At 38.1% G+C, this 13,369-nt stretch overlaps 1 protein-coding gene across 1 annotated transcript; it reads right to left on the bottom strand.

Annotated features, from left to right (window-relative positions):
* Positions 1 to 7,079: 7,079 nt before the first annotated feature.
* Positions 7,080 to 7,718, bottom strand: LOC140874105 (uncharacterized). The gene is made up of 2 exons (XM_073277384.1): positions 7,410 to 7,718; positions 7,080 to 7,313 (listed from the first exon to the last, which is right to left on the bottom strand). Exons 1-2 carry the CDS (start codon positions 7,716 to 7,718, stop codon positions 7,080 to 7,082), a joined length of 543 nt encoding a protein of 180 aa, XP_073133485.1.
* Positions 7,719 to 13,369: the final 5,651 nt, after the last annotated feature.

Here is a 13,369-nt window from a genome sequence, read left to right as displayed (position 1 = left end):
TTTATATGTATAATCTTCAGGCGTAATATTCATGGTTGCAATCAAGAAAATATCAAGAAACACGCGCATTATCCTATATAATCTGCTGTTTAATTTTGTTTTTTATTCTATTTTTATTTTGTTAATTGGTTAAATTTTTATCTATATATATATATATATTAGATATTATCATAATTATATATCATGCAATCAAGGGTATAATATCGATGCTGGCATGTGGGTACTACCCATAAGCCAGATCCAACGGCCTGTTTTTTTATGCAAGCGAGATGTTCATGTGAACATCTCGCTTGCATTAAATCTGGGCTATTGGATATCCCATTGGGCACTACCCCAATGAAATAGCATCGACACAATCGCAATCAAGAAATCAATATGCACGCGTTTTATACATTCTATCTTGCGTAATATTCATTGTTATTATAGTTTCCGCAAACTATTTTGTAATTTGAGAAAAAAATAATAATATTTTTTGATTATCAAAAAATAAACCATTACACCAAGTTAGTTATTATGGTTGTCTCTAACTTTAAAAACTAAGTATATGGAAGAAAGATTATTACTGACGCATGCATATTCTAAAGTATTCTAAACAGGTACCCATAGAAAAATTCTAAATGAATATATGATTGCTTAGTTTACACAAAAAAAAATACTTGAAAATATATATAAAAACATTAAGTAGTTACGCTTGAAAAAATTGTGCAATCCAACGTTTAAATGGTTTGGAGGATGCAGAGGAGGGATTTCTCAATATTTTAAATCATAAATCACAGTTTACTATTAATTCACCAAGTCATGAGTTACAACTTTGTATAGCATTCAAAAACATTGAGTTTCTTTTTGTATGCAAACTTCAATTAATGATTAAAAAAAATACTATTTTCACTTGAGTAGACATGGTTTTCATAATTAGCGTAATTAATAAAAAAAATTGACTGAAATTAAAACAAAAAAAAATTGATTTAATTATGGTTAGTTCATCATAAACAAAGGATTTAGATATCCGAAACAAATTAATGATAGATAAGAAATGACCACTGGCAGAACCTGCAGCATAGCTGTCCACATTGGGCCCAAAAAAATAGAGTATATATATTTGTATTTATATATATATATATATATATATATATATACATATAGTTTGTATGTCCAAAATTTTAATTTTAATTTTTTATTATTACATGTTTAGTTGTCTATATTGGACCCAAAAAAAACAACAATTTTTCCTATTATAATTTTTACCCTGAAATTTGGGCTTAAATTTTTACATGTAATTACTATATGGCATATGTGTACATTTTATAACTTTTTGTACAGTATTTTCTCCTCACGAGTCATGAATGTCATACACTTTGATTAACAATCATTTTAATTCATAGTAATTATTGTTTCATGTTCCACATTCTCTACAAAATCCAGAATTTTACCAAATTTTAAGTTCATTTTTTCTTTAAATGTTTGTCGATTATTCAATTGTTTCAAAATTTTGTGCCTTTTTGGTAATCGGGAATGATATCATTCTTATTTTTCGAATGTAGAGTTTATTTTTTCTATTAGATTTTGTTTTTAATTTCGGATTCTGTAAGCGCTATTTTTCGTCATTGTTCCTATGTTTTTCCATTAATTAACATGTGCTACTAGTTGTGCTTATATTCGAACCTTAGGACACATATTATTTCTAGCTGTTGATTAACAAATATCGTTTTTATGCTTTATTAATTATAGTATATTGTTGCCTACACTAAAACCAAATCCCAACTCCGCCCCTGGAAATGACTATCAATTTAAATTAGTATGATCAATATAAGTATTGTAATGACCCTGCATTGAATCACCTACTAACTGGTAATTATGACATGCATTAATCTTAAATAAAACATAATTACTTAACAGAGTAAAACATGCGGAAACATAACCCGTAAATTACATATCAAACTTAATACATTAGTTCAAAGCTTAAACTTAGTAGTGATACAACAATATCGAAAAAACTTAAAATAGAACTGTCTGAAATATTATACAGATATATCGAATCCTGCTGTATAAAATATCCACTCATAGTTTCTGTCACCTAGTCCTGCCTCGAACTCTCAGCTCCATCCATCCTTCGACCTGCCCTGTGGAATGGGGTGTCCAAGATAATAACTAGGACGTGAGAAACTAACACTCAGTACATAAACATGAGTAAATATATGTATATGATGCATGCAATCGTGATGACGGGTAATAAGTCATCTGAAAGTCATGCTAATAACCGGCGTCAATGAGTGCTATGACCGCTCGGATCAAACCTCTGGGTAGAACCACACTTGCCTAGAACCCCCACTATAACGGTACATCCGGTTCTAGAATATCTCCTAGAACCCCCCCGCTATAATGGTACATCCGGCTCTAGACTAAATACAGGTATATCAAAGGAATAAGCTCAACGTGTATGCACACATGATATATGATTATGGAAAGCAATAAACCATACATCATGCCACATAATAATGCCACAGAAATGCAACATATAAACATATATACTTGCTGAAAATCTCAGTCAATGTGTACGTACCTCTAAGCTTGTTCAAGTCTAGTAGGATCTAAGTTCCAAGCCTATATTCAAAAGTTCACCGTATCCGTACACAAGTTTTATAAGCCTTAACTAAGCTAGTAAATACTCCCAAACTTAATAATATTTCCGGACCATACCTTTGTCCGTAGTAAGCCCTTTGGATTCGCTTGTTTTGGAGGACTATAACAACATCTTTGTTATTCCAAAACCTCTCTATTAATCGATAGGGTCCTCAAGTGTATACCTTACACTATATATATAACTGAAGAATGAAACTCGGGAATTCGATATGAAATTCTGGATCGAATGTCCCCTATTTATAGGCCAAGGTTTGGCCACGTTCGGAGCCTTTGTTCCGGGTTCGGAGCGTCCTAATTCTGCATGCATGACACGTGACGATCGGACCGTCCGATCTGCTGACTCTTGGACACATGTCAAAAATCATGGCTTAGTCATCATGTATTGTTGGCAGAGGGAGTTCGGAGCGTCCGATCTTGCGTTCCATCCGAAGTAATCGATTCAAAATCGGAGCTTCCGATCATGCCGGGTTCGAACCGTCCGATCAGACCCAAACTTTGGAAGTCCAGTTCTTACTTATGAAGCCCGATTAAGCCCTTGAATTGGTTAAATACTAACTCTTAATCATGTTTATCATATTATTATCTTAAAACGGACTTTGGGTTACTACATTCTCCCCAACTTTAGATATTTCGTCCACGAAATAATTCTAAAGTAACGATCAAGATAATAATAAAAATAAAACCATGTTTTATTACAACAAGCTGTAATTATACTGATACTTGATAATCAATAATACAAAGCAAACAGCTCAGGATATTCTGCTCGCATATGGCTTTTCGTTTCCCAAGTTGCTTCTTCAACGCCTCGGCGCTTCCATTGTACTATCACAAGTGGTATAGTCTTATTCCAAAGCACTTTCTCCTTCTTGTCAAGGATACGGAGTGGTCGTTCAACATAAGATAGATCTGGTTCTAGCAGAACGTCAGTAGGATGGATAATATGTGACCCATCAGCTATATACTGTCGAAGTAACGAGACTGAAAAACATCATGTATACTGGAAAGATATGGCGGTAACGCCAAATGATAAGCAATGTCTCTAATATTCTCCAGTATCTGGAAAGGCCCAATAAAACGAGGTGATAACTTTATTTTCAAACCAAATCTCATCACTTTCATGAAAGGTGATACTCGAAGGAATACATATCCACCAGACTCGAACGAAAGTGGCCTGCGGTGAATATTTTCATAACTGACTTGCCGATCTTGAGCAGCTTTGATCCTTCGCTTGATCAAATCTACTTTTTCTACAATCTGCTACACCAATTCCGGGCCCTCTACCTGTCGTTCTCTCACCTCATCCCAGAATAATGGAGTACGACATCGGTGACCATAATGCCTCGAAGGGTGCCATATCAATACAGCGATGATAACTGTTATTGTAGGCAAATTCGATCAAAGATAACTGATCCTACCAAGTCAAGCCAAAGTCCATCGAAGAAGCACGCAACATATCTTCAAGTGTACGTATCGTCCGTTCCGACTGGCCATCAGTCTCCGAATAATATGCAGTGATCAAACTCAGAGTGGTATCCAAAACCTGCTGAAAACTACCCCAAAAACGTGAGGTAAACCGCGGATCTCTGTCACTGACTATGCTCACCAAAATCCCATGTAATCGCACTATCTCCTGAATATATAAGTGTGTCATGCGATCATAAGAATAATCTCTGTTGTAAGGAATAAAGTGTGATGATTTCGTCAAACGTTCAACAATGACCCAAATAGCATCACACTGACGTAAAGTCATAGGCAAGTGGGTGACAAAATTCATAGTCACATGCTCCCAATTCCATTCGAGAATCTCAAGATTCTGTAGTAATCCACATGGTCATCGGTGTTCAGCCTTGACATGTTGACAAACAAGACATCTAAAAACAAATTGATAGACACTCCGCTTCATCCCATTCAACCAGAATCTAGTTCGCAGGTTCTTATACATTTTCATTCTTCCAGGATGAACTGACAATCGACTCCTGTGAGCTTGAGATAGAATATCATTCCTGAGCTCCGCATCATCAGGTACAACCACTTAATTCGATAAGCATAATAAACCATTTGTCTGATAATGGAATCCAGATGTATTAACTCCATTGGCTAGATATGCCAAAAGCTGAGTCTTAACATCAGATATCTGAGCTTCTCTGATCCGAGAGTATAATGCTGGCTCAGATAGAACAGTATACAAACGAATTCCATTTCTTCCTTTCTTGTGCTTGAGTGTAAAACTCAGTGAACAGCATTCCTGAATCATATGAGATAAATCACTAGTCTGAAGTGCAAAAAGTATCACCTGCCGACTCAGGGCATCAACAGTAAGGTTGGCAGAACTTGGATGATACTTAATCTCGCAGTCATAATCTTTTAGTAAATTCATCCAGCGTCTCTGTCTCATATTCAACTCCGCTTGAGTAAATAAATATTTTAGACTCTTGTGATCCGTAAATATCTCAAACTTCTCACTATATAGATAATGCCTCCAAATCTTGAGCGCAAGTACAATGACGGCCAACTCGAGATCATGCACTGGATAATTCGTCTCATGCGTCTTCAACTATCGAAAAGCATAGGCAATAACATGTCCATGCTGTGTCAAAACACATCCTAGCCCCTGAAGCTCGTGAAATGATTCCTCACAATCCGAGGACTATGTGAAGGTAACATCTTTCCGTGTAAGCTATGTCAAAGGTCTGGCCAACTGTGCAAAATTCTCGATGAACTGACGGTAATAACTAGCTAGACCCAAGAAATTTTGAATCTCAGCAACCGTTGTCGGACGAGACCATTTCAGCACTGCCTCGATCTTACTTGGATTCACAGATATTCCTTCACTAAAAATCACATGACCGAGAAACGCGACCCGATCAAGCCAAAACTCACACTTGCTCACCTTCGCATATAACTGCTTTTTTCCCGTTACGTCTGTAAAATAATTTTTAGATGTTGTGCATGCTCATCCCTGTCGTGCGAATATACAAGAATATCACCAATGAAGACGATGAAAAATCTATCCAGATATTCTCGAAATACTTGATTCATCAGATTCATAAAGACTGCCGGTGCATTCGTCAAATCGAATGACATCACCAAAAATTCATCATGCTCGTATCTGGTTCTGAAAGCATTCGTAACAATATCTGAGTCTCGTACCCGCATATGATGGTATCCTGATCTCAGATCTAACTTGGAATAAACAGAAGTACCCTGTAATTGATCGAACAGATAATCAATTAGTTGCAAAGGATACTTATTCTTGATGGTGAAACAATTCAACTGCCTGTAATCAATATATAATCACATTGATCTATCCTTCTTCTTGACAAACAAAACAGGTGCTTCCCCCGGAGAAACACTCGGGCGTATATATCCATTTTCAAGCAGATCCTGCAACTGCTGTTTCAATTCCCTCATCTCTGATGGTGCCAGACGACAGGGTGCTCGGGATATAGGTGTTGTTCCTGGTACTAGATCAATACCAAATTCAACCTCTCGAATCGAAGGAAAACCAGGAATCTCGTCAGGAAATACATCATGAAATTTTCTGACCACAGGTAACTGATCAATATGCTGACTACTCGTGGACATATCAACTGCATATATGAGGTATCCCTCCCCACCTTACTCTAAGACATGACATGCCTTCAGAGCCGACACAAATGGCATCGGAGGTCGTGCTCCCTCACCATAGAAGTACCAGCTATCACCCTCATCTGGGTGAAACTGTACCAGACGCTGATAAAAATCCACAGTAGCGTGATATAAAGTCAGAAAATCTATTCCTTAAATACAATCAAAATCTGTCATCGCTAGAATCATCAGATTAGCAGACAACACATGACCCTCAAACTCTAGAAGGAAACCCATCACTAAATGCTTAGTTACTACCTCCTGCTCCAGCGGAGTAGATACAAATAAATTCAGGTTTAATGATACATAAGATAATCTATGTCTCTTAACAAAACGGTTAGAAATAAAGGAATGTGATCTCCAGTATCAATTAAAATAAGTGCAGGAATACCACATAATAAAAAAGTACCTGCTAACATGTGATCGCTTCCCTCTGTAGCCTGCTCCTGAGAAAGAGCAAATACCTGCCCTTGAGTACGTGGGCAAAGACTGGAAGAACTAGGTGGTGCTGGTGGCTGACATGGATAAGTAGAAGCCTGTGATCTAGCCTGTGATCCAGATCCACTAGCAGCTCCCATATGAGTAGGACAATCTCTCCGTAGATGCCCTTGCTCGCCACAAATAAAACATGCACCAGATGCCCTTCGACAGGCTACAGTAGGATGCTTCCCACCACAATGATTACAATGTTCATTCTTCTTCTTATTCCCAAATTGTAACATGCCTCAAGAACCAAAAGAAGTAGTAGAAGAAGAAGACGTAGTACCTGATTGCACAATAGATTGAGCCCTTGGCCCAAGAGATCCACTAGGCTATCCTGACATCATCAGTTGTGCCCGTCTATTGCTGTTCTCCACTTGACGGCACCGATTAACCAGAGTCTCATATGATGTCGGATCATAACAAACAACCACCTGTGAATAAAAATCCTGATTGAGGCCTTGCAAAAATATATCATACTTGGACGCATCACTCTCATTGATATGGGGACTGTAAGGTATCAAATCAATGAATCGCTGCTGATACTCATCAATAGTCATGGATCCCTGCCTCAGTGTAAGAAACTCCATCAATCGTGTCTGGCGGACTGTTGGAGGAAAATAAAGTTTCTGAAACTGCTGATGGAAATCCTCCCAAGTCACCCGTCCTCTCTCAGTACGCGCATGAGCAGCCTTGGAGTCCCACCATAAGCATGCTCGTCCATCGAGAACAAAATCAAGAACTTCCAGCTTCTGCTCCTCAGTACAATTGAAAGCTCGAAAAGCAATTTCGATCATGGCCATCCAGTTTCTTGCCTCCTCAGGATTCTCGCCTCCCATCAAGGGTTCCGGTCCTACTTGTAGAAATTTATTGATAGAATAGAGACGTCTACCCTCGTGGTGATGATGACGACGATGATGGCCTCCTTCTTGACCAACACTGCCATGGCTCTCGTCACCTGTTTCAGCCATATCTGAAAAATATTTTCACATTTAAATCCCAAATGCGCAATAATTATTTAAGACTAGACTAAATCCCAAAGTCTATGCATGCTCTGATGTAGTAACCCGTATCCGTGATTAACGATTAATGAGTAATTAATCATGTAATCATATTTGGGTTAAGTAAAACATGATTAAGAAAATTCTAGGAGGATTAACGGAGCCTAAAAATGGATCCAGGACACTCGAAATTGGTTTAGAGGGTTCCAAGACTCGAGTGGGATCAGAAGCAATGATCTAGGATCGGAGCGTCCGATCGACGATCGGAACGTCCGATCAAGAACGGAGCTTCCGATGGCTTTCGGTGACAGGTGTGTGGTTGCATGTGGATCGAATTGACACGTGGCGAACGGAGCGTCCGATCGAGGAACAGAGCTTCCGATCTGTCGGAACGGAACATCCGATCGAGGAACGAAACTTCCGATCGACGTCTATAAATATAGGGTCCGAGCTCCTCATTTCTTGCCAATTCCGAATTCCTCTCCTTCGCCCTAGTAGCTCAATTTTGGGCTTTGGGTACTTTTATTTTAGAGTTGGAGTAGGAAATATATTTTAGTATAGTCAGACAGTGTCTGACATAGTAGCGGGGCAGTGCTCGTGTAGCGGGGCAGTGCTCGTGTAGCGGAGCAGTGCTCGAAGCTGTGAAGCTGCAGCAGGGGTGTGCCCCTAGTTGCGGGATAGTCGCCATCAGTGGGCTGACAACGGACGCAGGTATAGCTATGGTCTCCTTAAATTATTTAGGAGTATGCAATAGCTTAGTTAAGGCTTTTAGAGCTTATTGAATGATGCATGAATATTTGCATTGTAGAGTTGATGATAGGCTTGGAACCTAGAGTGGGACTGCTAGGATTTGCCTGTAGTGAGGTACGTAAGTACTGACTGAGATAGCCAGCATGATATATATTATATGTGTTGCATGAGTATGTGCTATATGTTTTACCATGTTTTACTGTTTTAGCACATGCATATGTTTTTACGGAGACTGCATCGAGATGATGTGAGTCATGACAGTTTCCATCAGTCAAGGCGATTCTTCCTGAGGATTCGTGTCTTGGGAATATACGAGTACCATGCGGAGTCGCACTCTAGCCCGGTACTGTGTATTCCAGGCGCCCAGAGAAAGTGATTTAACCCTGATTTTTAAAGTCACTTATGTGTTGCATATATATATATCATTGCTTTCGTATTGAGCTTAGAGCTCACGTCCAGTGTTTCTGTATGTCTGGACACCCCATTCGACGGGGCAGTTGTAGGTGCATAGTTGGGCACCAGGAGCTTGGAGTAGCCAATGACCAGTGAAGACAGCAGGATTTAGCTGTAGGTTTTGCCTTTAGGGTTATTTATTCGATTGGGTTGTATAAATCGAATTTATTTATCCGATTGTATTCTGCCGGTCTGTTTTAATTTAAGTATTCCGCAACGATTTATTTAATGCATGTTTAATTATGCTCCTAAACTCTGATTAGGTAGTGGATCCGCTTTGGGTCGCTACATCTGATACCACAACTATAGTGATTCTGCATTGAATCACCTACTAACTGGTAACTATAACATGCATTAATCTTAATTAAAACATAATTACTTAACAGAGTAAAACATGCGGAAACATAACCCTTAATTTACATATCAAACTTAATACATTAGTTCAAAGCTTAAACTTAGTAGTGATACAACCATATCGAAAAGGAATAAAATAAAACTGTCTGAAATATTATATAGCTATATCGAATCCCGCTGTATAAAATACTCACCGATAGTTCATGTCACCTAGTCCTGCCTCGAACTCCCAGCTCCGTCCATCCTGCGACTTGCCCCGTGGAATGGGGTGTCTAAGATAATAACTAGGACATGAGCGATTAACGCACAGTACATAAACATGAGTAAACATATGTATATGATGCATGTAATCATGATGACGGGTAATAAGTCATCTGAAAGTCATGCTAATAATCGGCGCCAATGAGTGTTGTGACCGGTCAGATCAAACCTCTGGGTACAACCACACTCGCCTAAAACCACCCACTATAACGGTACATCCGGTTCTAGAATATCTCCTAGAACCCTGATATGAATCTTGATGTGTAAGATTAGCAAACACGATTACAATTTGAATCGCACTCTCTAATCAATAAACAAAAGATCCAAAGCTTTGCCCGATCTTTGAAACAAGTAAAATTGATAGGATTTTGGATTTTCACCTTTAATCGACGGTATTATTAACAACAGAAATCACGACAATTGAAACCAATAAAACCTTCACATAATTTGTATCTGACAATATTCAGTGAGAAATCAATTGACAAACGCTTCCAAGTAATTAAACTAAAAAAGTTTGATTTGAAGAACAAAGCAAAGCTTTGAATAAAATTCTTGAGAGAATTTCAATAATTTGTGTATAAACTGAATCTGAATTATTATTAATGAAATAAACAAAAGTATTTATACTTTACAATAAAAGATAAAAGATAATGCAAAATATAGCCTAAAGATATCAAATATATAGTTCCAAAGCTATATTCAAAAGTTTACCGTATCACTACACAAGTTCTATAAGACTTAACTAAGCTAGTAAATACTTGCAAAACTTAATAAGATTCTCAGAACATACCTTCGTCCGTAGTAAGCCCTTAGAGTCACTTGTTCTGGAGGACTATAACAACACCTTTGTTATTTCAGAACCTCTCTATTAACCGATAGGGCCCTCAAGTATATACCTCAAATTATATATATAACTGAAGAAGGAAACTTGGGAATTCGATATGAAATTCTGAATCAAATGACCCCTATTTATAAGTCAAAGTTCGGCCATGTTCGGAGCCTCCGTTCTGGGTTCGTAGTGTCCGAACTCTGCATGCATGACATTTGACGATCGGAGCGTCCGAACTCGGGATCGGACCGTCCGATCTGCTGACTCTTGGACACATGTCAAAACTCGTGGCTTAGTCATCGTGCATTGTTGGCTGAGGGAGTTCGGAGCATCCGATCCTATATCGGAGCGTCCGATCTTGCCTTCCCTCCGAAGTAATCAAGTCAAAATCGGAGCTTCCGATAATGCCGGGTTCGGACCGTTCGATCAGACCCAAACTTTGGAAGTTAAATTCTTAATTATGAATCCCGATTAAGCCCTTGAATTGGTTTAATACTCACCCTTAATCATGTTTATCATATTATTATCTTAAAATGGACTTTGAGTTACTACAAGTATGAAAACTAATTAACTAAAATGGTTTTGATAATAGACGCGTGTTATTGATTTTGTCATCAAGATGAGACAATAAATATTTAAATCTTAAATCTTGGCAAAATGATTTATCAAAGAAATTACACATATTGATTAAATAAATAATTAGTGAAGTCAAATAATATGACCAAGTGATTTAGTCAATTGTGAGGAGATATATCTGATAAGGATTTTAGTTTTGGTGATGAATATTGCACCTGTAGATCGAAACAAAGCAGTAGAGAAAGTCACAGAACTTTAGAAAATACGCTTAGTCTAAAAACAGTAGACTAGAACAGAATCAGTAAAACAAAACCAGTAGAACATGAACATATTAGAACCAGTAGAATGAAGATATTCAGTAAGAAATGTTCAACACGATATATAGTTGTTCCAATATGATGAGATGTTACATTTAATGCATCGTACCAAGCAATGAATGTGCATTTATTGCACGTCCCTTTTAGAACACATACATCTGATACAAATATTTTGTGTTGCAGGGATAATCATTAAAAAGCAAATAAAGCCGTTTATGGACGTTGGAACCAACAACTATAAAAAGATGATCAGACACTTCAAAAATAGAGAGCCAAGAATCAGAGAGACAACAAGAAAAGGCTTACCAGTAACATTCTACTGCTTTCCAAGAAATACACTCAAGTTTCCACTCGAAAAGATACTCTCGCACACACACTCATCGATATATCAGATATTTAGGATCAATATTGTGTGTCAATCCTTGTAAGCTCTTGTGAGTATCTAGTTCTGAGAAGTGTAAACTTTTGAACGAAGTCGATTCAAAAGATAGACTGTGTGAATTACTAGGAGTTTCAGTGGGCAGTAGATAAGTCCTGCTGAAATGGGTTTGTATTAAAAAAAGTGTACAAATCAAAGCTTCTAGTGGATACCTTCTGGAAACAGAAGAAGGAGAGACGTAAAAGGTTTTATCCTTCGAACTTACATAAAAAAATTTGGTGTCACTCTCCTTGTAATATTTAAGCTTCAGTAGGTGATCAGTAGTCCGTTTCCGCACTAATTTATTAGACTACTGCTTCTACTTCGATAGACAGGATACACTTGGTTCGCTGCTAACTCCAGCTCCTTGCAAAAATTGTTGAATAATTTGGAGTGTTCATTCAACCCCCCCCCCCCCCCCCCAATCTAAACACTCCACCGATTTTAACAAGTGGTATCAGAGCGGGTTTATCCTGTCTCTGAGAATCACACATCTATCGCATCCTTTAGTAAGATTCCTATTTTCTCTCGAGAAAACTTCGATGACTGGAAGATCATAATGAAAGCCCATATTGCTGCACAAGATGATGATATGTGGTACGTGATTACTGATGGACCACTCAAAATCATGAAAGCCAACACGACAGTAGCTATATCAGATGTCGCTCCACAAATGATTGAAAAACCTAGGAGCGAATGGACAAATGAAGACAAGAAAAAGGCAAATCTGGACAACGTTGCAAAAGATATTCTATACAAGACACTGGACAAGACGACATTCAGCAAAATAAAGATGTGTAACACTGCCAAATAAATTTGGGAGAAGCTGATCCAACTCTATGAAGGAAATGAGCAAACTAAAGAGAACAAACTTTCAGTAGATATTCAAAAATTCAAAAGAATCAAAATTAAGACTGGCGAATCCATGAGCGACTCTGGAGAAAGATTCAGCAACCTAGTTAATGAACTCAATGCTCTTGGAAAAGAATACAACAATGAGGAGACAACTCTGAAAGTAATGCGAGCACTGCCAAAGGAATGAGATGTCAAGACCATATAGCCATGCGAGAGGCGAAGGACATGAACAAGATAGAGGTACATGACCTATTTGCAGGTCTCAAGGCATATGAATTCGAGTTACAGATCAGAAGTGGAGAAGCAACAATATTAGAACCTCCTATTAAAGCTTCTGATCACTGTCCTTACTAATAATGCTTTAGGAAAAATTGCTGCCAACCCGGATGCATCAGGGAGATTTATCAAGTGGGTCACCGAATTAAGCGAGTACGACATAAAGTTTGAGCCCCGCACCTCTATAAAAGCCCAAGCCTTTGCTGATTTTTTTGATGGAAACCGTCCAATTAGAGCAAGAAGAGCAGTGGGAAATTTTCGTGGATGGTTTATCTTGCCAAGCAGGAAGCGGGGTCGGAATTGTGATAATCTCATCTTGGGACGAGGAAACCAACATCTCAATAAGGATAGATTTCCGAGCATCCAATAATGAAATGGAATATGAAGCACTCTTGCTCGGACTCAAAGCTACTTGGAATCTTGGTATTTCTTGAGCCGTTCTCTACTCAGACTCCCAATAATTGTGGGGTTCCTTATCTAGTAGATGAGCCAATATCTTCATGACAATCTCTCCAACTACTTGTGAAAAATC

The sequence above is a fragment of the Henckelia pumila genome, chromosome 1 (assembly GCF_033568475.1).
Source record: "Henckelia pumila isolate YLH828 chromosome 1, ASM3356847v2, whole genome shotgun sequence".
Classification (NCBI taxonomy): domain Eukaryota; kingdom Viridiplantae; phylum Streptophyta; class Magnoliopsida; order Lamiales; family Gesneriaceae; genus Henckelia; species Henckelia pumila.
The sequence above is the reverse complement of the archived record's forward strand: the minus strand, read 5'-3'. Positions and strand labels throughout refer to the sequence as shown.

Bases quoted from the DNA above. Each gene is read 5' to 3' on its own strand.
- LOC140874105 (XM_073277384.1), bottom strand. From the start codon at position 7,718: ATGGCTGAAACAGGTGACGAGAGCCATGGCAGTGTTGGTCAAGAAGGA. The intron at 7,314-7,409 runs GTGACTTGGGAG...ACACTGAGGCAG, and splicing joins CGCGTACTGAGAGAGGACGG to GGATCCATGACTATTGATGA.